The following is a 23,550-nucleotide window of genomic DNA, read 5'->3' on the forward strand; positions in this document are numbered from 1 at the left end:
GCAGCTGTGTCTGACACCTCCTCTGCCTGGGCCTGATCCTCAACTCTTGCCTTTGCCCTGGACTTCATTTACCACTCCGAATTTCCCTAAGCTGAGCATGACCCTGATCAACAAGGGGGTGAACAAGTGGGTCAGTTGTTCAAAAACCCATGCGCTTCTCTTTACACAGGGAAGATCCTGCAGCTATGATTTACAAGGATGAAACTTCTCCTCAGAAGAACATCCCACTTCTAAAGGAACAGGGAAATGAGGTGAGAGAGGAAAAAAAAAAAAAAAAGAGGAGAAGAGAAGAGAAGAGAAGAGAAGAGAAGAGAAGAGAAGAGAAGAGAAGAGAAGAGAAGAGAAGAGAAGAGAAGAGAAGAGAAGAGAAGAGAAGAGAAGAGAAGAGAAGAGAAGAGAAGAGAAGAGAAGAGAAGAGAAGAAGGGTATTAAGGGACCTAAGTTAATAAAACAAGAAAAAGACTAAAAGTGAAAAATCTTGGCCTCTGACCTAGTTTTCAAATTACACCATGCTCATCCGTCAGTTTCCTCTCTCTGCTCTTTGCACAACCTAAACGTTTCTGAACTTTGTGATGCTACCTGTTATCCAAGAGGCAAGTGCAGAGCAGAAAGGATCAGACACAGCAGACCACAAAGTTCAGTGCAACAGAAGCAAGGGTGTTCAGAGAAGATGTTCCCAGCAGGCACAGCAGGGAAGGGTGAGCACCCACAGTCAGACTTCCTGCACTTAGCTTTCCTACTCCCTTCACATTCACCCCGTCCCCCAAGGGAGAGAGGAGAAAATGCCATTTGTGGTACCCAAGGCTGACGCATCTCTCTCTCCCACCACGCCAACATCCCTCACCTACTATTCGGCTCCTCCCTATTTTACTACATCTTAGCCATTTGTTCAGAATTAGTCAACATTTCACCAATGGTTAGATTTCAAGATTGCTGTAGTTAATATTGCCATAAAATAACCTGTGTTGACTAGGTAGAGAGGACTTCACCTCCCAAGGCTGCTAACACACATCACAGGTACACACAGGAAGCTTCCCCCCAAAATCTCTGTTACAATGTAGATGTAGTTTGCTCTGTCACGCAATCAGAGTATGGTGACATCATTCAGGTCAGCAGGGAGGGGAATTTTTCCCTTCCCACCAATACTTCTTGTTGACAGGGTACAAGGACATCATCTTATTCCCAGCTTTCCTTTCAGGCTTATGGAAGTACTATGGAGAAAGTTGTGACAACACATAATAACGCAATTGGTATTCTGTTTTGAAGGCAGTTCTGGAGACCGACAGCCTTCACCGGTGAAGAACACAAGTGGAGTTGTCAGACTGAAAGGCAACTTTATATGCACATGTCCTTATAGAGCTCTTCCACACAGCCACTCACAAAATAAAAGCCACGCCATTCTGTTGTTCAACATTGGTTGTATTTAAGAACTACACTTCAGAAGGTACCATGTGTTTGTCACACCCCACCCCCTGCACACACACCCCTAGCAGAGAACACACAGCTTCCCAATACCATGGCAAGGGGCATTGAAAGCACAAGGTGAAAAGGGAAGGGGGGGGGGGGGAGTCAGTCCATCAGTGCATTGTAAATGAGCTTTCACGAAGTCAAGTGCAGCAAAACCTGTTCAGACACTTTAAAAGTTAGACCTTTGGCAAATAAAAGGAAAAAAAAAAGGATCCTAAAAGTTCTGTAAGTACCATTCTCTCTCCACATGGGATATGAACTCCCACCCTGAGCTTCAAGAGTTGATGGTGTCTAACAAGCAGTACTGAAGACTACCATGTACTGAATAAATAGCACAGAAATGGGCTTTAATTTGAGCATCTTTCAATAAAGGGCATGTGCCCAAGATTCCTGGGAAGGCCTTGCTTTTGGCTAGTCAGAAGCCTCTTCCCCAGTTGTCCAAGGGCTGTGCATTGATAAGCATCCAGCTGAGTGACCTTCGTCTGGATCTAAGCATAGCTCTGGAGAGTCTGCCACATGGCAGTCAGACTACTCAGTGACACATATTTCTTGAACAAGGACCCTGTAGCTGCCAATTAAACTTCATTTATTCTGACCAGAAAAGCAGCCAGAAAACTTGCCTCAGGACCTCCTGTTTGAGAAGCCTTTCACTTTTGTGAACACAAGCCCACTACAAGTGGTGCATAAGCTGTCCCAGCAAAAGATGGGACCTGAGACCAAAGATGGAGCACTTATCAAGTAGCATGTTACACTTTTATCAGAACCCACATCAAAACATGCCCAGCACAACAGGGAAAACACTGGCAAGTCTCAACAAAACAAATCCTACACTTTCTGGGATGAGATACGCGGGCTACAAAACAGCCTCTCCCACCTCTACCTCTTGGGACCCATTACAACCGCATCAAAAATACAAGACCTTTGCACTACCCCCAAACCAGGGAAAGCAGTGCAGCACACCTCAGGGAATAAAAAGCCAGCTTCCACCTAAGGCTTCTGCATGGAAGCATAAGCCTAAGGCTTATGGCATGGAAGAGAAGGAAGAAAGCGAAGTTATTTTTAAGAGTGATTACTGAGGACTCAAACAAGAAGTTGTCACTTCCCAGTCTGCCATGTGAAGTCCCAGAACACAAAAAGGATCAAGATAAACTTAATCACACTTAAACAAAAAGTCCTGAACTCTTTCATATGACTGTACAGGGAAGAGAACCACACACTGGCATGGATTTAACTGATAGACAGGAGCCACGCAAAATCACACAAACATGCGCACCTGTGCACAGCCACATACGCTTGAGTTCTTGCAGTTTCAGTAAAAAGGGCACTTTCCTGTGTTAGTCTGAGGAGCCAGCACCCCTGGTGGGGAGAAGTGAGGCTCTGTACCTAACTGACACTGTGTTTTGACAGCTGAGCTCAGCATCCCTTGGAAATTTAATTTAAAAATGTGGCTTAATCATTCAAGACTTGGAGAGTGCCCTGGCATTTATGCATCTCTCTTCATAATGCTACATCCCCTTTTAACCATACTGCAGCTTCAGAAGAGCAGGAGAGAAGCCTTCCCGCCCCAGAAAAAGCTGTCAGAAAGGAGATTTATCTAGACATACAAGACAGATGTTATTTGGAGAGCATAGGATTTGGTGCTCACACACGAGATAAATTCATTCTGATCTCTACCCTGTACTACATCCAAAGCATAGATGTTTTAGGCTGAAGTAACTGAATCATTTGTCCAGCTGCTCAACACACACAGGCCATCTCACATGTTTGCTTCCATTAATACAAAAAGGTGCCAGAGTTGAGCGGGGACAGGTCCTCTAAAAACAGAGGACTGTGAAACCTAACATTTCCGAGCTTATATCCACTGCTGGCACCAACACACAAACCCAGCCAGGAGGTCCAAACCCCTTGAGGCCGAGGAAACAATATTGCTCCTGGTTATCCTCCAAGCTCTTCTTCATATGCCTGAAAATCCTGAAGTAACACATCCAAGTGCCAGAAGCCATGCTCCTTGTTGTGGCAAACAGGGCAGAGGGAAGAAAATAAACAAGTTAGTGAGCATGAATCCAGCTTCCAATAAGTGCAGACTCTTTCTTGGGAGGTTCAGTTAGATGAGAGTGGAGGATGAATAGGGTACTAATGGTTTTGCAGTTCCAGTAGCCCCTTTATTGTAGTGGGGCCAGGATAGGCCAGGAAATCCATCAGTCTGTTAAGTGCTGCGTGCAATACTAGCGCTCAGAATCTTCCATTGCTTGTGAACAAAGCAGCTCCAACATCAGCCAGGGGCACCAGGCATTAGTCATACCGGCCCTTAATCATCATATTCAACAAGGGACCCACCTGTCCAAAGGAAAAACAGGTCATTAGCCAGGATAGTTAGTACAGTACAGAGCCTGCTCCCTCTGCATCACAGAGCCCAAGATACATCTAATCACTTTCAGAGTATTTTCTAGAAAAACACTGGGGAACCCACAAACACATTCTTCAAACACCCTACCAAAACTGCAGGGTTCTCTGTCAACACCTGACTTCAGGTGACACCAAAAACATTCCATTCAGAGTAGAAACATGCTTGAAACATTTTCACTTCCCACCCAACATCTGTGATTTCTAAGTAGATGCTATTAAAGGGAGTCCATAGTCACCACGGGTTGTTTTCAGGGCAGAGAGGGAACATTCTCACTCACTGAATCCTCTCTGGTCCCTGGGGTCAGTAAGAAGAGGGGCTACGACTGATGATTTTGCTAAGGTTTTTTTTTCAGTCAAAACCACTCCCACATCTCAACATTGCCTGATCATGTAGGGAAGTTTAGAATGTTATGACAGTAAAATAATCTCAGGGGAAAGGCTAAAGAGGAGTTTCTGCACAGTGGTATGGATTACAGACCATGAAAACATTTCTATCCTGGACCCGCATTTCCACTTTCAGATGATCAGATCTTCACAGGCATACTGTTAGCACCTCAGTCTTTTTAGACTTCTTACCTCAGGGGTGGGTTGTTGGTTTTTTTGTTTTTGTTTTGTTTTGTTGATATTCCAGATGGTTAAGATTGCAAGGAATTCAGAGATGAGCAAGACACAAGTTAAAGATGAAGCACATGACTTAATAGAGGAGACTTCTGTTATTTAAGAGACTTGGATTCAGCAGGTGAAACAGTTTGGTTTTTGGTTGGTTTTTTTTTTGCAAATAATGGGTATCATTGCTGCACAGAAGGCTAAGGAGTATTTGGGAGCAACACCTTCCTGTAAGTGCCCAAAGTCAAAGTACATTTTTCCCCACATAAAAGAACAACTGCATCATTGTTTGTAGTGGTCCTTTCCAGAATTATAATTTTAAGAGCTTGCCTTTTGTAAGCAAATGACCTTCTGAAGACTGCAGGAATAACCAGCAAAAGAGCAATCCTGCTTTCTGCCACCCTCACTGTGGCACCTAGAGAGCCAGATAGCTGTCATCTCAAGTTTTGCATTATGCCTTAGCGATTTCAACAGCAGTGATGGTTCTTTTCCATACCTCTTGTGGATTTCCTAAGGCTTCTCCTAACATCTTCTCAATGTTCCTCATTATTGCCACTTTCTGATGAGCCTTTAATGGATACTCAATTCTCTTTGGGGTTGGGGCACCCTGAAATATCAAAAAGAGCTCATTTGCATGCTTCCTCTATTGGCAGCTTATTCCACCTTCCCCCAGTCACCCAGTTCTTCACACACACAACTCTGAAGAGGGAAAAGTAGCTTCCAGAAGCAAAGGACTTGGTGCCATGAAGTTCTCATATTAACAGTGTGTGCCAATACATCTCTACCTGAACAAATCCTCTGGGAGGATTGGAGCTATCCAAGCTGCACTTGTACTCACCTTGTACCAGAAGTTCACAGTGATGGTAATCCCCCCATTCAGGAGAGACTCAATGTGATGCCACCTGCATGGAAATCACATAAAAAAAAAAAAAAAGAAACTATTGCTGTAGCTTATAATGACATACCTTGGATGATGAGTTCAGACAGCACTAGACAAGCCTTGCCCTATACCTCCTGCATCAAGACCTCAAAACTTCTGGAAAGCTCTCCTTATTTAAATATAGATCCTTTTCTCACACATGTTAGTGAGTACATGACACAACTAATGTGGAGTCAGGGAGAATTACTATTCCCAGCCAACAGACAGGAACTGGAAGCATACTGGCCCAAGATATCACAGAAAATATCACAGTTGCTGGAGAAATAAAAACAAAATACACTTAAGACCTAACCCAACACTAAGTAGAAAACATTTTAAACCACTGGTTTTTATGACAGTGCAGTCCTGCCATCCTTCTTACCAGTACATAGGTATGTACAGGACATCCCCAGGACCCACCACCGTCTCATAGCCAACCACATTCCGGAAGTTTGGAAACTTCTCGTAGTCAGGATTGTCAAAGTCCACCTAACAGAAGAAAACATGAAGAAACTCAGGAGAATTTCCTGCAATGACAGTTCTTATTCTTGGCTCTCAGTGTCAAATCATCTTGGTCCTCTCTACATGGGTTTTACATTCCCATTTGTATCTTAACTTCATTGTGAGGTCCTGCAGTACCCTCCAAGTACCATATAGGTAAGAATCTTGCAATTTGTTTGTCAGCAAATCCGTGTTTGACCAAGGGATCAGTGAAACAGAACAGAGAAGTTAGCAACTGCAACCCCACTGTGCTATCAGTAAAAAGGTTTTTATGGCCCTAGCACTTGCGAGTTGGGACCAAACACAAAGATAAAACCACCAGTTCTTCCACCAATGCATTCTGTGAAGAACAGAGGTTCTGCAAATCTGAACAGAGGTTTTGCAAAAGCTCAGCAAGTGTTTTACAGCTTTAACTCCAGTGCAGCTTCCTCCCACCTAGCATCTTTACAAATGCCCATTTTTGGCATGGAGCAGAGAACAGATCTGCTACTCTCACCTGGCTCTGTCTGTCGCACGGATGGTGCACAGGATAAGGGTAGAGGCATTCAAACTGATCAGGAGGAAACAGGATACACCTCTTGTAACCCTTAATCTGAGCAAAGAAGTTCTGTTGCTCGTCATAATGAGCTGGTGTCACATTCCCTACACAGAGAGAAAAGATAAGACACTTTCATGTACAGGTATGAAAAAGAAGCAAGTTACATTCCTTGCTAAAGACAGAAAATATACTCCCACATATTCAGAAACTAAACAAGGAAAATGACAACAGGAATGTTACAAACTGAGCGCTCTATCAGTCAGCCGTTATTGAGCAGTTGCTACTCCACTTAATTTCCATTCCAAATCCATACTCAGCAACTTATGCTCTACAGGATTAGGGTCTCCAGCTTGTTTCAATGAACAGCAGATGCTGAATGTTGATGCGAAGCTTTTTCATAAAACATTTTGTTTAAATGACAAGTTGTGGAACAGACTGTCAAAGATTATTAGTCTGCAGAAAAAGAGTTCCATGGCTGGATATGAAAAAAAGTCCTAGAAGTTTTACAAGAAAACAAGTAAACAATCTCTGTCACTGGAGCTCCCCGTAACACCCGCTCCAGTCTGATTAACAGTGCTTGACTGCTGCCACTAGATCTTAAATTTAATCAAATCTTTAAATACAGTGGGGTGTTTTGTACCCCTCACAACTGTTTTTCAGGCTGTTTGCCAATTCAGATAGTACTCTCTTGGCCAGCAAGAATTAAGATAACAGTTAACCCCGTAATTTCATTAAATAGATCATACAGTTACATGCTGCTCTAAAGACATTTCTTTTTCTAGCACATGCTGGTTCAAGACAATTCCTTGGTTCTTGTGCATAACCTGTTAATAGGATTTTAGTGATTATATGGCCTGTAAGAAGTGTTGGTCCACTGATTCTATATTATGTTCTCTCAGCTAGTAAAACAAGCAGCAAAGACAAACTACTGTAGGTTGAGTATGACTTGGAGCAAAGGGGAAAAAACCATCCAAGTTTTGTAATTGAACAATTATAATTTGATATGTTGGCCACATTGATTATAGGCCCTCACACTTCACAGAATGGAGTACATTTCTTGAGTTATTGAGATTACTTTCTAAAAGAATGTTCTCCTTGTCAGCAGCCTAGTGATACCTCTGTCTTCTAAGGCACCTGCCTCTAAGTCAGGCTCCATGGATTTAGAATTCTATTCTATCCATATACTTTTAGAATTTACCCATATTCAAGTTTCCCACTGTACTCTAACCTTTCAAGAAAAAAAAAAAAAATCCAGTCTTGATCAAAAGAGAATTCCTCCTCACAGTGCACTAGCTCAAATAAGAAAAAAAGGCTTCACGAAATAATCATATTTCCTCCTGGGCAGACATTGGACATACTCAAAAAAGCCTGTAAGTCTAGCACTGTTCAACTTGCAAACCGTTCTGCTTTTTGAATCTAAAGTGCCTGAAGAACTGCAAACAGTAAACAGATCCCAGGATATGATAAGTAGTTACTAGAAACACAGTCCCACAAGCATCACACAGAGCCTTTCCATAAGCACATTACATTCAGGCATTCACAGTACATCCCTGACAAAATACAGACTATTCCTTTCCTTGTTTCCTCTTTATAACCCAAGCTAAGGTGTGACAACAGTCTCCTCCCAACACAAAGCTTTAAACTACCTCCTCTGAAGGAATACACAGAAACTAGGGGAAAATCCATTTGAAAGACCTTCTGGAACTGAAGTACAGAACTGCTGATGTAATCTTCTCCCTTTCTCCTCCAATTTGAGGAAGCTATTTACCTTCCATGCCAATAAGAAGCAAGTTAGAAGTCAGTTGACCCCAGCCACGTTTCCCTTGCTGCTTGTTAATCCAGTTCCAGTTGAAGCCAAGGAAATCCACCACAATCTTCCTTCCAACGGTGTCATTCAGCGTTTGCTGCAGATACAGCCTGAATTATCCAAGAGAGAAAGCAGAAATCAAGTATTAAGCTTTGTCATTAACACAGACATACTCTGTCTCTTCAGAAAGATTTCAAAACAGAGAAGTACTTCCTAGAGATTCTGTTCTATCACTATACAGCTCAACAGCTGTAGAAGGAAACTGTTTCAAAAAGTCCCCAAACTTTGCTCTAAGGTTTCCCAGTACAGATCTCGGTTCAACTTGAACAATTACAAGGGGAAAACATAATTTTAAGGAAGAACAACCCTCTCTCAGGGCAGGAGGAGGAAACTCTAAACAGACCAGCCATTATCAAATATGTCTAATCCCTAGATGAATGACACTCGTCTAATTCACCTGCAATACCAGTTACCTCTTCTACCAGAGCTACATGAGGGAAAAAGGGGGCTCAGGAGAGCCTGCACATTTCAGTATCAAGTTACTTAAAGCCATGCTGACATTTAGACATAGAGAATCAGAGGAATCAAGCATCTGTACCAACAAACACAGCATTACAGACTGCTGTCTGCAATGCTGGAAGAAAATGCATTTTTAAGAGCAAGGACTGCATTCTCTCTTGGAAAATGCACACCCAAAGCTGAGAAAGAAGAGAAATGCACAGATGACAAGTGGGCATGGGTACAGTGTTGCTTTTAGAGGACTGTGGCTGAAAACACTAAGGGTTTAAGTACATCTGCTGATAGTTATAGTCCATGTCCACTTGAACCTCCTCTCAGAAACTCACAGCTCTGTTAGTGGCACAGTCCATCACCACCAGTACACAGCACCTGCACAACCTGACCTCATATTTCCCAAAGAGGGCTAGCTCCAGCTGCCTTAGGATTCTGTGGGAAAGCCTGATTACCCTAGCCTGTACCTTTTCATAAGACAACAGGCTTCTCTACCAATACCACAGTCTGCCAAAAAAAAGTGAAGCTCAATTCTTACACACCCTGCCTCACACAGAGGAAGAAAAAAAATAAATAAATTCCCACAGCCAGTGTGAACAGTTTGTTTAGTATGAACTTTTCTCATAAGGTAACAAGGCTGCTGTCAACTACAAGCCCTGCAGGAAAAGCAGATTATTAAAAAGAAACAAACAAGAAGTCCAAAAAATTCAAGACACATTAATCATCAACACCCACTGAAGAAAAACCTACCTCCTACTTAGGTCTGAAGAAAACAGAGAAACCTCCACACACCACATATCACTTACCTCTCAGCACTCCCTTTTTGTTGTATTTCTTTGAGTCTGTCCACAAACTCGGCAAATTTCATTTCTTCCCTACTTGACTTGGGTTTGAAGTTCTTAAAATTGGCCATTTTCTTCTCATCGTAGTACAAAAACTTGTGTGTACTGGCACTATACACTGAGAAGTCCCCATTGCCAATGTTTTCCTGGAGATAGTCCAGGTCCCATTTCAGAGCAGGATAAACCAGATTCGTATCTGTCAGCACCACTGGCTCCTGGGGAGAAACAGGAAGTTTATTGATTCAAAGACCTCTTGAACTTAGGAACAATCAATAGGCATTCATTATTGCACCCACAAAAACTCCCTTTCAAAATGGGGAACTGGAAAAGGCATTTGAAGTAATCATACACCTCGTTCTGGGGAGAAAACCAAGCATGATAGGAAGTTTTAAGAAAGTGGTGTCCTGAGGTTACAGTAAGCTCCTGGTAGCAATGGGACAGATTGCACTATCTACTTAGCCAATCTCTATCAGCGAGGTTAGACAAACACCAGCTGGCAACGCTGCTGGGCCTGCTTGGTCCTGCCACGTAGCCAGGAGACACAGTAGATTCTGGCTGGTCACTTCCAGCCTCAGATGTGAAGGTGTAAATGCCAGCAAAAATATCCCTCTGAATCCAGAAACAGAACTCATCTCTTTTCTCAGAGGACTGCAAATTACCAGCCATCAAAAAACTGACCATCTCTTCCTACAGCAAAAAAAGAGAACCACTACAAAAGAAAGACAAAGGACATCGCCTATCTTCTCATCTACCAGGAGTAAGCAACCTAACCAAGGCCGTGCTGTGTTCCCAACCTGTGCATACACAACTTCCCTTCTTGCAAACTTTCCTTAAAAAGCCCAACTACCAAACCTACCAAAATGAGACTGAGTTGCTATAGAATCAATACAAGAGCCACCGCTGCAAAGGAACCTTTACATCTCTGGTCGCTCGCACTGACAAAATGATCAATATGTATGTGCCCAGGGTTTTATAAAACGTTCCCACAACTTCCATCCCGACAACAAAGGGCTTAAAACAAACGTCTCCTGCGAATTTCTCAACTCAACGCTGTAGCACCGAAGAAAAATATCCACCACAGCAGAGAGGAGCGGGACAGCGGCTGCAACGGAAGCCGCGCGGTACCCCGGACGGACAGGGCCGGGATGAGGAGGTGACTGCGCCCGGGATCCCCCTCACCTCGTTCTCGATGAGCTCCTCGGCGCGGGGGTCGCTGTGGCTGAGTCGCGGGATGGGCCGCGTCTCGAAGGAGTAGCGGCGGAACTGGGAGTCGTTCCAGCCGGGTCCTGCCGCCACCGCCGGGCCCTCCCGGCAGCCCGCCGCCGCCGCCGAGGAGGAGCAGGAGGAAGATGAGGAGGAGGAGGAGGAGGAGGAGGAGGAAGAAGAAGAGGAGGCGGAGGAGGACGAGGCCGCCGCCATCGCCGCCTCCACCGGAGAACCCGTACCAAGGAAGCCGGAAGCGGAAGCTGCGCGCCCATGGCAACGCCGGAAGCGGAGGGCGAAGGTGGAGGGCAGAGCGCCATGGAGAGGGAGGGAGAGAGGGAGCGGCCGCGGCAGCGCTCCCGCGCGGGCGGGGGCTGCAGGAGGCTCCGCTGCCCTTCGCCCGCTGTCCCGTTCCAAGGCTCTCGGACACCCCGGGGAGCTGGGAGCACAGGCCGGGAAAGACCCGCTGCAGGAAACAGAAAGGATTGTCTCTGCAGCCTCGTTTCCGGGCCCCGTGCCGCCCAGCGTGCATTCAGCCAGCAGCCCCTGCCCCTCAAAGGCGGGGGAGCGGGCTCAAGCGCTGCCCCTCGGGCGTTTCCATGGCCCCGATGGGAACGGCACTGCCCGCTGCTTCGGTCTGCCTACGGGCAATGCACTGCGGAGATCTGCGCCCGAAACGAGAGGGTTAATTAACGCTTGCTACAACAACAACAAAAAATACAGCACTGCCTGGTGCAACTAACACCCGGCCTGTGATGGCGGCTACATCATTTTAGCAGCATTTTATTAACTGTGACTGAAGCTGTTGAATTATTTTCTTATTGTATGTTTATTATGTGAGACAAAGTCTACTTTTGGCTTTTAATCTGCAGACAGTAAGAATGATGATCGTTGTTTCCCAAGAATGCGCGCCACATTAGGCATAAGCTCTGGAGAAAATTTTGGTCTCTGGCATTCAGTGGTTTTTATCTTACAGTAGCTGGGATTTGTTCTGCCTGTGCAGAACTTTGCCTTCATGAGAATGATGCAATTTCTCTTTGTCCTTCCAAAATTTATTAATATACTCAGTTTCTAGGAAAATTAATGCCCTCTCACCTTTTAAATTTACAGCATTTCTGCTGTACAGGTTACCAACATTTTTTTACAGTGTATTTGCAAATGTATTTCGGTGCTTGGAAAACTTGAAACACAGCTGTGGAAAACTTAAACATAATTCAAAAAATATATACCCAGTGGTGAAGAGCTGATGCAAGAAGTAGCTGACCACAGTCCAAGTCTGCAGTGAGGCCTGAGCCCAAGACAATGGGAACCAAGGTCCCCACTTCCAGTGCTGTCCCCACACTGCTGTCCCCACAGCACTGTGGGCTGCAGAGATGGGACAGACACCAAATGCTGCTCCATGGAAAACAGCAGCAGCATCTGCACTGGAAGGTTGGGCTCTGAGTTAATAACTTTATTAGATAACTAACTTCACTGCATACTCGTTTGCAAGGGAGTTGGCTGAATTAAGACACCATCCCTAAACTGACATTAGGTCTTTCTTTAGGATAAGTGAAAGAATCCTGTTCTTTATCTGTGACAAAGCCTCCATCTCAGGCATGCTGTATCTCAGATATATTTTTGTGGTTCACCACTACCTTCATTCAATTATTAGGTTTAAAATTAATGTTGTTATTAGAAGGAATGGCTTTAATGACAAATGGTCTGTGATAGTTTTTGAGCTGCAAAGGATAATAATGTAAATCGTTACAGAGACATTGCCCATTATGGTTGATGTGAATAACTGAAGGAAAATGAGTTCAACTACCACAGAGTTTATATAATGAAGTAAACTGCAAAATCCTTTAATGCTTATATTGATTTTATTTACAATAACACATTGCTTATGTTTGAAGAATCACATTGCTAAATTAACATGCCATTTCTGCTGTCCACCTTCCCCTGGCTCCATGGAGATAAGACGATTACATTTGGGTATTGAATAATAATATTGATACTGATACAAAGAAGGCGATTTGCTTGACGCCGCTGGGCGCGGCATTGACCCGATTGAGCATCGAGAGCCGGCTGCTCTGCAGGAGGCTCCCCGCGTCTGGAAAGCGGTCCCTGCCATAAATTCCCATTGCCCCGCTTCAGACGATGACAGACAGAGCAAAATACCGCACCGAAGCCTTTTCCGTCCATTAACCTCGTGTCGGTATTACGAACCAGCGGCGATTGATTCCCGGCCGGCGGGGCTGGTGCCCGCCGCAGAGGCAGCCCCGGGGAGGCCCCGCCCCCAGCCCCGCCCCGGCGCTGACCCCGCCCCGCCCCGCTGCCCCCCGCCTCCGGCCGCCGCGCCTGCGCGCTGGGGGCGATGGCGGCGGGCGCTCTCCGCGGTGTCCTCTGGCCCCGGGCGGCCGCCGGGCTCAGGGCGGCCCGGGCCGCCCTGGCGGCGCCTTCGGGGGCGCGGGCGGGTGAGCGAGCGGGGAGGCTGGAGCGAGGGGCCGGCGGCGGGGCCGCGGTGTCTGGGGCGGCGGGCCGGTGGTTGCGGGGTCGGGGCGGGAGGGCGGCGCGACCTCCCCGGCCTGGCTGCGGCTGCCGGCGAGGCCCGCGCCCACTCTGCAGCGTTGCTCTCCCGCAGCCTCGGAGATGTCCAAGGACATGATGCCTGGGCCGTACCCGCGGACTCCGGAGGAGCGGGCAGCCGCTGCGAAGAAGTACAACATGCGGGTGGAGGACTATCAGCCCTTCCCCGACGACGGCCTAGGGTGAGCTGGGTGGCGCCGTTGTTCCGCAACCGGGAGCGGGCCGGGACAGTTCCTTGTCTTTGTGGGTGGCTGCTGCAGGCTCGTAGTCCCTAGTGAATGCCTGGCTTTGCTGTTCTGTGAGCTTAGAGCTTTGAAGACACTTTCGTGTTTTAAAATAGGAGTGAATTGAATGAGTTAGAGGGCTGTGTAAATAAAATGCGAGAGACTTCATATCCTGTTGTCCTGCAAGGCTACGACTTGCATATGAATGTTGAGAATAAAGGTTTCAGGAGATATTTAAATGTTCTTCAATATGTGCCAAGATGACTAGCGTTCCATATTTTAGTTAAGCTTGCATTTTCTTTCATCTGGTGGAGCCCAATAAGGCCAGTTTGGGGAATGCGATTTGTTATGGTGACTGGTATCAAGGTAATTATTGTTGTGCTAGTTGTTTTAATGCATTTCAAAAAAAGTATATGCATACAAGCTATAAAAACAAGACAGTATTTGATTTTATTTCCTTAGGCCTGTCATAGACTGTCTCCTACAAATTATATCTAAATAAGTACCAAACATAAGTTCTTTATGTTTGGTCTTTTGTTTGTTTCTCATAGGTATGGTGACTATCCCATGCTCCCTGATAAGTCTCATTACGAGAGAGATCCTTGGTACCAGTGGGACCAGCCAGACATGAGGCACAACTGGGGAGAGCCGGTAGGAACTCCAGTCCCACTTCTCAAGTTGCTCACCAGTGCTTCTGTTACTAAATTCTAATATGTGCCTCTTGTTACTGCTTTCTGTTGAATCCTTTGTGTAATTTCATCATCCGTGCAGGTGTGTGTTGCCTGTGCAAGCAGGGACAGTCAGTTTAAGACAAAATTAGGCTATGGCCATCTGGGTAAATACTGTGAAAGTGCTGAGGACAGTTAACTTATTACATATGAGAAGGGAGACTTTACAAACCTAACTTTCCCTGCAGGAGTAATTTTATTTGCCTGATCGGACTCAGTACAAGATCCTGGTTCAGAATTGTTTAGCAAAGAATCCACTGTTCGAATAAAATCCTTTTAGTGCAATTGAAGTAGCTACTGTTGCTTTATTACTCCAGGGCTTTTTTGAGGTAGACTGCAAACAAGGATGCTCTCTCTAAAGGAAATTTGCAACATGTCCTTAAGATAAATGTAAATAGGTCATCTGTGTTAACTTTGAAAATATAAGCTCCTCAAATTCTTTTCAGGAGTAGCTTTTCTCTCAGTGAATTACTGTAATATGCAGTTGTTGAGCTTGGTAATTGACCTATGACCTCTTTACTAAAAGCAAGAGTTCATCTAGGTATGTGTGCTTAATGTATTGTAGTAAAACCTTGTCAGAGCATTTCAACGTGTGTATCACAGCAAAGTGCATGTTTTAATGGCTGTAAAAGCACATGAAAAAAACCCACACTGATTCTGTGTTGTAGTGGTTGCTGCAGGAAGGCTTGTGTACAAGCCCTTGCACATGGTGTTGGCAATTGGGAACGAAGAGGGTGTATTCCAGGTGTCAGCAAATGCCTCTGTTTAGGCATCTTTGATTTCTGCTCATTCTGGCTCTAGGTTTGATAGCTGTGGGGCTCTAGGGGAGCTAGAGCTGTGAATCTTGAGCAGCTCTTGAGCTACATTTATTAATGTGAAAGGAGACTATAGGCTGAACATGCTTGAGACTTTCCTATTTATACTTCAGGGCATTAGCTAGCTCTTGTTGTGGAGTAACAGCAGGTCCTCTCCCTGTTTTGAGGGACCAGCTTCCAAGTGTCAGGTAGTTGCTTCTTTGTTTGAAATAGCACTACTTCCGTTTGGGTATGTGACTGAGCTTCCATTAATGAGGGTTCCACTTTATACCATGCCTTTCCAATAGTCCTGGGGAACAAAGCCGAGGTGGAATGATTATGCATAGAAATAAAAACTGCTGCTATCCTATATTTAAGCATGTTTTCTGGGATAAGCATAGGATGAAATGTAGAGTCTTTAGAGTTTTACTGTATGCAACAATTTGTTGTGACTGTAGGTAAACCATGTACTTCCTCTGTGGCTTTATCTCTGTATTTGAGTGGAGATGAAACAGCTTCTGGCATTTTTGTGACTGCTGTAATGTACCGCTTCCCTTGAGTAAAGCAGTTTGACCACTGTTGGTAAATGTGCAATTGTTTTCCTTTGCTCTTTAGATGCACTGGGACTTTGACATGTACATTCGGAACCGGGTTGATACATCCCCCACTGTCGTTCCCTGGCACATCATGAGCAAACACTTCTTTATCTTTTTGAGCACAATGCTGATCATGTTTGGTCTTGGAGCGATCTACCCATCCTACATGCCTGTGGTGAGTGAAACCTAAGGGTAAAGGGCGGAAAGGTAGCTGTATTTCTTGTCATTGCCAGTGCCCATAAGAGTGGTTTTGCTGAAGATGAGTGATGGGTGTGGATGCAAAACTGCTGCGCAGTGGATGGGCCAGTGGATGTCCTGTGGCCTCATCTGGCCTGAGTTGTTCTCTTGACTGGCCTGGCTCTGCTCACAGATGCTGCTTCATAGCAGCAGTCCCTGTTCACAGGGAACTAATTTGAACTATACTTCTTACAGTGTCCCATCTTTGGTCTAGGTACTCTCTCCTCTGTGTGTGCATCACAAGTGAGATGCTTCTCTTGCCCTGTGTTTTTAATTATATCTCATGAGCTGTATCATTTGGGGAATGTACTCTTGAAAAATATGTCTGAATACACAAGCAGATTTTGCAATATATTATCCTCATGCTGTGAGATAAATTGTTGATTAAGATTGAAAGCAAGACCACCTTGATGTTTCTGTTAAAGACAATCATTTATGCAAGTGTCTTGGTTTTGAAAAGACAGGTGTCTGCTAAGGAGAGGCAGGCCTCTCTAGGAAATGAGGAATTTGAATCCTTCCCTCCGTGTTATTATAATTTGGAAAATCAAAAATAAAACTTTTCAGTCAGAGCTATGGGTAAAAGGAATAACAGTCCTTTACTAGTAAATATAACAGGACAGACAAAAAAAACAACAGTAATTATAACAATAGTAGAACAGAACCAAAAACCCCGAGGGCACACGGTGGAAGCTCCGGCGCTGATGGCTGGAAGCCGGGCGCGGTGGATTGTACTCCGCAGGCAGGGGGTGTCCTCGGCAGGCAGAGGTGGCAGTGCCGGAGAAGCCGCGGCGGCGGGACCCGGTCTCACCCAAAATCCAGCAGGATAGCGAAGAAACTCCGAATTCCTGGATACTCCAAGAGATGATAGAATTCCCAGGACCAGACTCCTTCGTTAACTGTGGATTCCAACAACCGTGGCCCGCTCCGTGCTCCCCCCCCGGAAGAAGAAGAGAAAAAACCGCGAGATCCCCCCACCCTCCGCTCTCTCCGGGAGCTTTTTTCCCTCCCCCAAAACTAAGTTATCAGTTCTTTTGTCCAGGTTAAGCACTCAGCACTTAGTCTCCTAGCAACTTGGGAGGGGGGAAAAAATTCCACAGAGACTTAAACCCCAACATTATCCACCCCGAATTTTTTCCACACCAACATATTATATTGAATTTAAATCTTTAAATAATATACATATATATACATGTGAATATAAATACAGACACAGTCACAGTGTTCACCGAAAAACAAGGTCCCCTTGAGGTATGCAGCGGGTCTCTCCATCCCTTTGCATCACCCACCATGTGCAGCCAGGTCCCTGAGCAAAAACAACCCCAGGAGCGGGATTGTCTTTGGTGGAGGCAGAATTAATCCAAACAGTTTTTCCCAGCATTCCTCTCATATGTACTACAGGAACTTTATCTCCATCTCTTGTTCCCAGGGGCTCAGATTGGGCGGGGCCTGCTCGGTTGGTGGAACCTCGAGTGTTCACTAACCAGGTGGCCTTTGCTAAGTTATTCTCCCAGTTCTTAAAAGTCCCCCCACCCAGTGCCTTCAAAGTGGTTTTAAGCAGGCCATTGCATCGTTCAACCTTCCCGGCTGCTGGCGCATGATAGGGGATATGGTACACCCACTCAATGCCATGTTCTCCAGCCCAGGTGTTTATAAGGCTGTTCTTGAAATGAGTCCCGTTGTCAGACTCAATCCTCTCAGGGGTACCATGTCTCCACAGGATTTGCTTTTCAAGGCCCAGGATGGTGTTCCGGGCAGTAGCGTGGAGCACAGGGTAGGTCTCCAGCCATCCAGTGGTGGCTTCCACCATGGTCAGCACATAGCGCTTGCCTTGGCGGGTTTGGGGAAGGGTGATGTAGTCAATCTGCCAGGCTTCCCCGTACTTATACTTGGACCATCGCCCGCCATACCACAGGGGCTTCACCCGCTTGGCCTGCATGATGGCAGCACACGTCTCACAGTCATGGATAACCTGAGAAATACTGTCCATGGTTAGATCCACCCCTCGGTCTTGTGCCCACTTATAGGTGGCATCTCTACCCTGGTGACCTGAGGCATCATGGGCCCATCGAGCTAGGAACAACTCTCCCTTGTGTTGCCAGTCTAAGTCTATCTTTGACACCTCTATCTTGGCAGCTTGATCTACCTGCTTGTTGTTTCGGTGCTCCTCATTAGCCCGACTCTTGGGGACATGGGCATCTACATGACGGACTTTGACAGGTAGCTTCTCTACCCGAGTGGCAATGTCCTTCCACTCATCTGCAGCCCAGATTGGTTTTCCCCTACGCTGCCAATTGGCCTTTTTCCACCTGTCCAGCCAACCCCACAGAGCATTGGCCACCATCCACGAATCAGTGTAGAGGTAGAGCTTTGGCCACTTCTCTCTTTCAGCAATATCCAGGGCCAGTTGAACAGCTTTGAGTTCAGCAAGTTGGCTTGACCCACCTTCTCCTTCAGTGGCTTGTGCAACCTGTCGTGTGGGGCTCCATACAGCTGCTTTCCACTTCCGGTTCATCCCTATGACGCGGCAGGAACCGTCAGTGAAAAGAGCATAGCGTGTTTCTTCTGCTGGCAGTTGGTTGTATGGTGGAGCTTCTTCAGCACGTGTCACTTGTTCCTGCTCCTCTTCATCCATGAGACCAAAGCTTTCACCTTCCGGCCAGTTTGTAATTATCTCCAAAATCCCAGGGCGATTTGGGTTTCCAATGCGGGCGCGCTGAGTGATGAGGGCAATCCATTTGCTCCATGTGGCATCGGTGGCATGATGGGTGGAGGGAACCTTTCCTTTAAACATCCACCCCAGCACCGGTAGTCGGGGTGCCAGGAGGAGTTGTGCTTCTGTGCCAATCACCTCTGAGGCAGCTTGAACTCCTTCATAGGCGGCCAAGATTTCCTTCTCTGTGGGAGTGTAGTTGGCTTCGGACCCTCTGTAGCTTCGGCTCCAGAATCCCAGTGGTCGGCCTCGAGTCTCCCCAGGCACCTTCTGCCACAGGCTCCAGGACAGGCCATTGTTCCCGGCTGCTGAGTAGAGCACGTTCTTCACATCTGGTCCCGTCCTCACTGGGCCAAGGGCTACTGCATGAGCGATCTCCTGCTTGATCTGGGCAAAGGCTTGTTGCTGTTCAGGGCCCCAGTGGAAATCGTTCTTCTTGCGGGTGACCAGGTAGAGAGGGCTCACAATCTGGCTGTACTCAGGAATGTGCATCCTCCAGAAACCTATGGCGCCTAGGAAAGCTTGTGTCTCCTTTTTGCTGGTTGGTGGGGACATTGCAGTGATCTTATTGATGACCTCAGTGGGAATCTGCCGCCGTCCATCTTGCCACTTTACTCCCAGGAACTGGATCTCTCGGGCAGGTCCTTTGACCTTGCTCTGCTTGATGGCAAAACCAGCTTTCAGGAGAATGTGGATGATCTTCTCTCCTTTCTCAAACACTTCCATTGCCGTGTTCCCCCACACAATGATGTCATCGATATACTGTAGGTGCTCCGGAGCCTCACCCTTTTCCAGTGCAGCCTGGATCAGTCCATGGCAGATGGTGGGGCTGTGTTTCCACCCCTGGGGCAGTCGGTTCCAGGTGTACTGCACGCCCCTCCAGGTGAAAGCAAACTGAGGCCTGCATTCTGCAGCCAGAGGAATGGAGAAAAAGGCATTAGCAATGTCAATTGTGGCGTACCATTTTGCTGCCTTGGACTCCAGCTCGTACTGGAGTTCCAGCATGTCCGGCACAGCAGCGCTCAATGGTGGAGTCACTTCGTTCAAGGCACGGTAGTCCACAGTCAATCTCCATTCTCCCTCAGGCTTGCGCACAGGCCAGATGGGGCTGTTGAAGGGTGAGTGGGTTTTGCTGACCACCCCTTGGCTCTCCAGCTCACGGATCATCTTGTGGGTGGGAATCACGGCATCTCTATTTGTCCGATACTGTCGGCGGTGCACCGTCGAGGTGGCAACTGGAACTCGTTGCTCTTCTACCTTTAGAAGTCCTACTGCAGATGGGTTCTCCGACAGTCCAGGCAAGCTATTCAATTTCTTAATGCCCTCTGCCTCCACAGCTGCTATTCCAAAAGCCCACCTGAATCCCTTAGAGTCTTTGTAATAACCATTCCGGAGGAAGTCTATGCCCAAAATACACGGGGCCCCTGAGCCAGTCACAATTGGATGTTTCTGCCACTCCTTCCCGGTCAGGCTCACCTCGGCTTCCAACAGAGTCAGTTCCTGTGATCCCCCCGTCACCCCAGCAATGGAAATAGGTTCTGTCCCCACATATTCCGATGGTATCAGGGTACACTGAGAACCAGTATCAACTAAAGCTTCATATTTCTGTGGCTCTGATGTGCCAGGCCATCGGATCCACACCGTCCAATAGACCCGGTTTTCCCGTGCCTCTCCCTGGCTAGAGGCAGGGCCCCTCTAGCACCGGTCATTATTCCCCTCCTGGGCATACATGGTAGAGGTTCCTTCACGGGGATCTGACATATCATCCTCACTTCTATAATACCTGGCAGCCTGGTCATGCGATGTTGAGGCTACCTTCATCTTAGTGGAACCCCCTCGGTTAGTGTTTCTCTCCTTGAGCTCACGCACCCGTGCTGCCAGGGCAGAAGTGGGTTTTCCATCCCACCTTCCCATGTCTTCCCCATGGTCACGCAGAAAGTACCACAGGTCAGCTCGTGGGGTGTACCCTCTCTCTCTAGCTGGGGGCTGTTGAGCTCTGACTCTGGGGCCTGTAACTCGCACCGGTGCCACATGGGAACTGTTCCTCCTCATCTCCTCCCTCATCTCCATCATCTCCTCTCTGAGTTCCTTAGCCACAGCAGAGACCTGAGCCTGCATTGGGCTACAGATGATACTCTCATAATTTCTAAGCTTGTTGGCTACAGAACCCACTGTCTCTCGGTTGGTATCAGGATGAATTGTTGCAATGTATGTGGCGTATTGAGATGGTCCTAGAGTTGCCAGATTCCACAGCATTTGCCCTGTGCACTTGACTTTGTCGGGGTCATTATCATGCTGTCCACCCCTCCCAAAGAGTACCTCCAATACCGCCACTTCTCTCAACTGTTGGATCCCTTCCTCAAGGGTCTTCCAGCGCATTCTATGATGGTGCTCCTGCATTCTGTCTCTGTGGACAAACCTCTCCCGTACACTCATTAAAAGCCGCTCCCAAAGGGAAAGGGGCCCTGGCTCCCTTACGAATACCTGATTCACACCTGAGTCCTGGGTCAAGGGTCCCAAATTCCTTGCCTCACTACTATCTAGTTGCACGCCTGTACCTATAAGGTCCCAGACCCGAAGTAACCAGGCTGTATAAGCCTCACGTCCCCGCCGTGCAAGATCTTTTTGCAGATTACGGAGACTTTCATATGTCAGGGACTCAGTGATGATCTCAACCTCTGACTCCTCCCCGGGTTGTGAGGGCCCTCCTTTCTTATCCTTGTTGCCTGGGTGCTCTGATTTCATTTTATACTTCTTTGTTTCCACAGGGGCCACTGCTGCTGGCTGTGGCTGCCCCTGTGGTTCAGCTGGAACCTGGACAGTTGTAACGTCTGTGGGTTCTGCTGCTGCACCATCAGACTCTCCTTTGTCGGGGCAGGGGGAGGGTTTCCCAGCAGCTGGGGCTAATGAGGCTACTACAGGGGAAAGGTACTCCCTCAGCATCTGACCCATCTCACGGATCTCCTTCACCAAATCTGGGTGGTTTATTCCTGAGGCAGGCTGTGGGACAGTGTCAGGCTGTGGGACGGGCTCAGGCTGTGGGGCAGGGTCAGGCTGTGGGGCAGGGTCAGGCTGTGGGACGGGCTCAGGCTGTGGGGCAGGGCCAGGCTGTGGGACGGGCTCAGGCTGTGGGGCAGCATCCTTATTCTCTAGGGTAGGTATCAGGGTGGTTATCCAGGTCAGTCTCCCCTTATCTCTAAATGCTAAACAGAACAGGCATACCAGCAACACCAGCCACTGTATGATGTCATTAACATTCAGAGATTTGAACCCTTCAAAGACTGGTGGGGTAGGCCCAAAGAGCTGGGTGAAGGGTTGTGAAAAAATTTCCCCCGGTGTCATTTCTTCACAGTAGGTACCGTTGTTAAAGTAACTCCAGAAACACACAGTTAGTGTATGATAGCCCTGAATCCATGTCCCTGCCTTCCAGAGGAAATTAAAAATCCACGATTTCCTCACTTCGTTAACCCATATAGCAAGATTGATGACAGCCACAGTAACCTTAGTTACAGGGCCCATGTTTAGAAAAGGGCCTGCAAATGGGAGAAATACGGCCACACCCACATGCCACCCAAACCAGGTTAAGCCAGACCACATGATATCTAGTGCACAGCAATGTAGGCACTTAAGAACTGTTATTCCTTTTTCTCTCAATGCCCCACGATCTGGGCGCCAAATTCTGTCTTGGTTTTGAAAAGACAGGTGTCTGCTAAGGAGAGGCAGGCCTCTCTAGGAAATGAGGAATTTGAATCCTTCCCTCCGTGTTATTATAATTTGGAAAATCAAAAATAAAACTTTTCAGTCAGAGCTATGGGTAAAAGGAATAACAGTCCTTTACTAGTAAATATAACAGGACAGACAAAAAAAACAACAGTAATTATAACAATAGTAGAACAGAACCAAAAACCCCGAGGGCACACGGTGGAAGCTCCGGCGCTGATGGCTGGAAGCCGGGCGCGGTGGATTGTACTCCGCAGGCAGGGGGTGTCCTCGGCAGGCAGAGGTGGCAGTGCCGGAGAAGCCGCGGCGGCGGGACCCGGTCTCACCCAAAATCCAGCAGGATAGCGAAGAAACTCCGAATTCCTGGATACTCCAAGAGATGATAGAATTCCCAGGACCAGACTCCTTCGTTAACTGTGGATTCCAACAACCGTGGCCCGCTCCGTGCTCCCCCCCCGGAAGAAGAAGAGAAAAAACCGCGAGATCCCCCCACCCTCCGCTCTCTCCGGGAGCTTTTTTCCCTCCCCCAAAACTAAGTTATCAGTTCTTTTGTCCAGGTTAAGCACTCAGCACTTAGTCTCCTAGCAACTTGGGAGGGGGGAAAAAATTCCACAGAGACTTAAACCCCAACAGCAAGGAAGCCCTATTTCTGAATTTACTTTCCTCATACTCTAATATTCTAGCTGAAGCACTTAAGAAATAAAAATTTAGGTCATAAATTACAAGCCTTCATTTGGGTGGGGGTGGAATGGGATGAGACATTTTCCTCTTACCCCTTAATTTGCTTGGTGAATGTGGTGAATTTTCCACTCTCTCTTCTTGTAGGGACCGAAGCAATATCCCTTCAATGACCTGTATCTGGAGAAAGGAGGAGACCCCAATAAAAAGCCACCAGCGGTGATACACTATGAAATTTGAATGTTGTTCAAGTGCTACATTTCCATCAGTTCTGCTGGGGAAGGAACCTTGTCTAGTGTTCACTGGCATATGTTAACACTTGTTCTTCAATGTTCAGCTGCTAACTGCAGTGAAATATATCAGTGAGACCTACTGTGCTAGTTGTCTTCTGTTGGTTTGAGAAGGCTGAATTATAGCTGATGAAATGGAGTGACCTTTGCTATTTTTCTAAATGGGATAGTATCTGTGGGGCAAAGTAATGAGTGCAGACCTAGGA

The 23,550-nt window shown here is 46.9% G+C and overlaps 2 protein-coding genes across 2 annotated transcripts; one reads left to right on the top strand and one right to left on the bottom strand.

Annotated features, from left to right (window-relative positions):
• Positions 1-1,404: 1,404 nt before the first annotated feature.
• HIF1AN (hypoxia inducible factor 1 subunit alpha inhibitor) lies at positions 1,405-11,040 on the bottom strand. Its single transcript, XM_040071678.2, has 8 exons — positions 10,776-11,040; positions 9,561-9,811; positions 8,206-8,354; positions 6,396-6,541; positions 5,781-5,887; positions 5,318-5,381; positions 4,976-5,086; positions 1,405-3,804 (listed from the first exon to the last, which is right to left on the bottom strand). The coding sequence occupies exons 1-8, from the start codon at positions 11,013-11,015 to the stop codon at positions 3,760-3,762; spliced, it is 1,113 nt and encodes a 370-aa protein (XP_039927612.1). The 5' UTR covers positions 11,016-11,040; the 3' UTR covers positions 1,405-3,759.
• A 2,109-nt stretch (positions 11,041-13,149) lies between these two features.
• On the top strand, positions 13,150-23,427 carry NDUFB8 (NADH:ubiquinone oxidoreductase subunit B8). The gene is made up of 5 exons (XM_040072023.2): positions 13,150-13,255; positions 13,423-13,549; positions 14,143-14,242; positions 15,729-15,884; positions 23,202-23,427. Exons 1-5 carry the CDS (start codon positions 13,156-13,158, stop codon positions 23,292-23,294), a joined length of 576 nt encoding a protein of 191 aa, XP_039927957.1. The 5' UTR covers positions 13,150-13,155; the 3' UTR covers positions 23,295-23,427.
• Positions 23,428-23,550: the final 123 nt, after the last annotated feature.

Source organism: Hirundo rustica, chromosome 8 (assembly GCF_015227805.2).
Source record: "Hirundo rustica isolate bHirRus1 chromosome 8, bHirRus1.pri.v3, whole genome shotgun sequence".
In the NCBI taxonomy this organism is placed as follows: Eukaryota; Metazoa; Chordata; class Aves; order Passeriformes; family Hirundinidae; genus Hirundo; species Hirundo rustica.

Bases quoted from the DNA above. Each gene is read 5' to 3' on its own strand.
- HIF1AN (XM_040071678.2), bottom strand. From the start codon at position 11,015: ATGGCGGCGGCCTCGTCCTCCTCCGCCTCCTCTTCTTCTTCCTCCTCC. The intron at 5,888-6,395 runs GTGAGAGTAGCA...TTCTTCTGTTAG, and splicing joins CGTGCGACAGACAGAGCCAG to GTGGACTTTGACAATCCTGA. The intron at 3,805-4,975 runs GTATGGAAAAGA...TCCTTTGGACAG, and splicing joins CCTTAGGAAATCCACAAGAG to GTGGGTCCCTTGTTGAATAT.
- NDUFB8 (XM_040072023.2), top strand. From the start codon at position 13,156: ATGGCGGCGGGCGCTCTCCGCGGTGTCCTCTGGCCCCGGGCGGCCGCC. The intron at 14,243-15,728 runs GTAGGAACTCCA...TTTGCTCTTTAG, and splicing joins GGCACAACTGGGGAGAGCCG to ATGCACTGGGACTTTGACAT. The intron at 15,885-23,201 runs GTGAGTGAAACC...CTCTTCTTGTAG, and splicing joins ACCCATCCTACATGCCTGTG to GGACCGAAGCAATATCCCTT.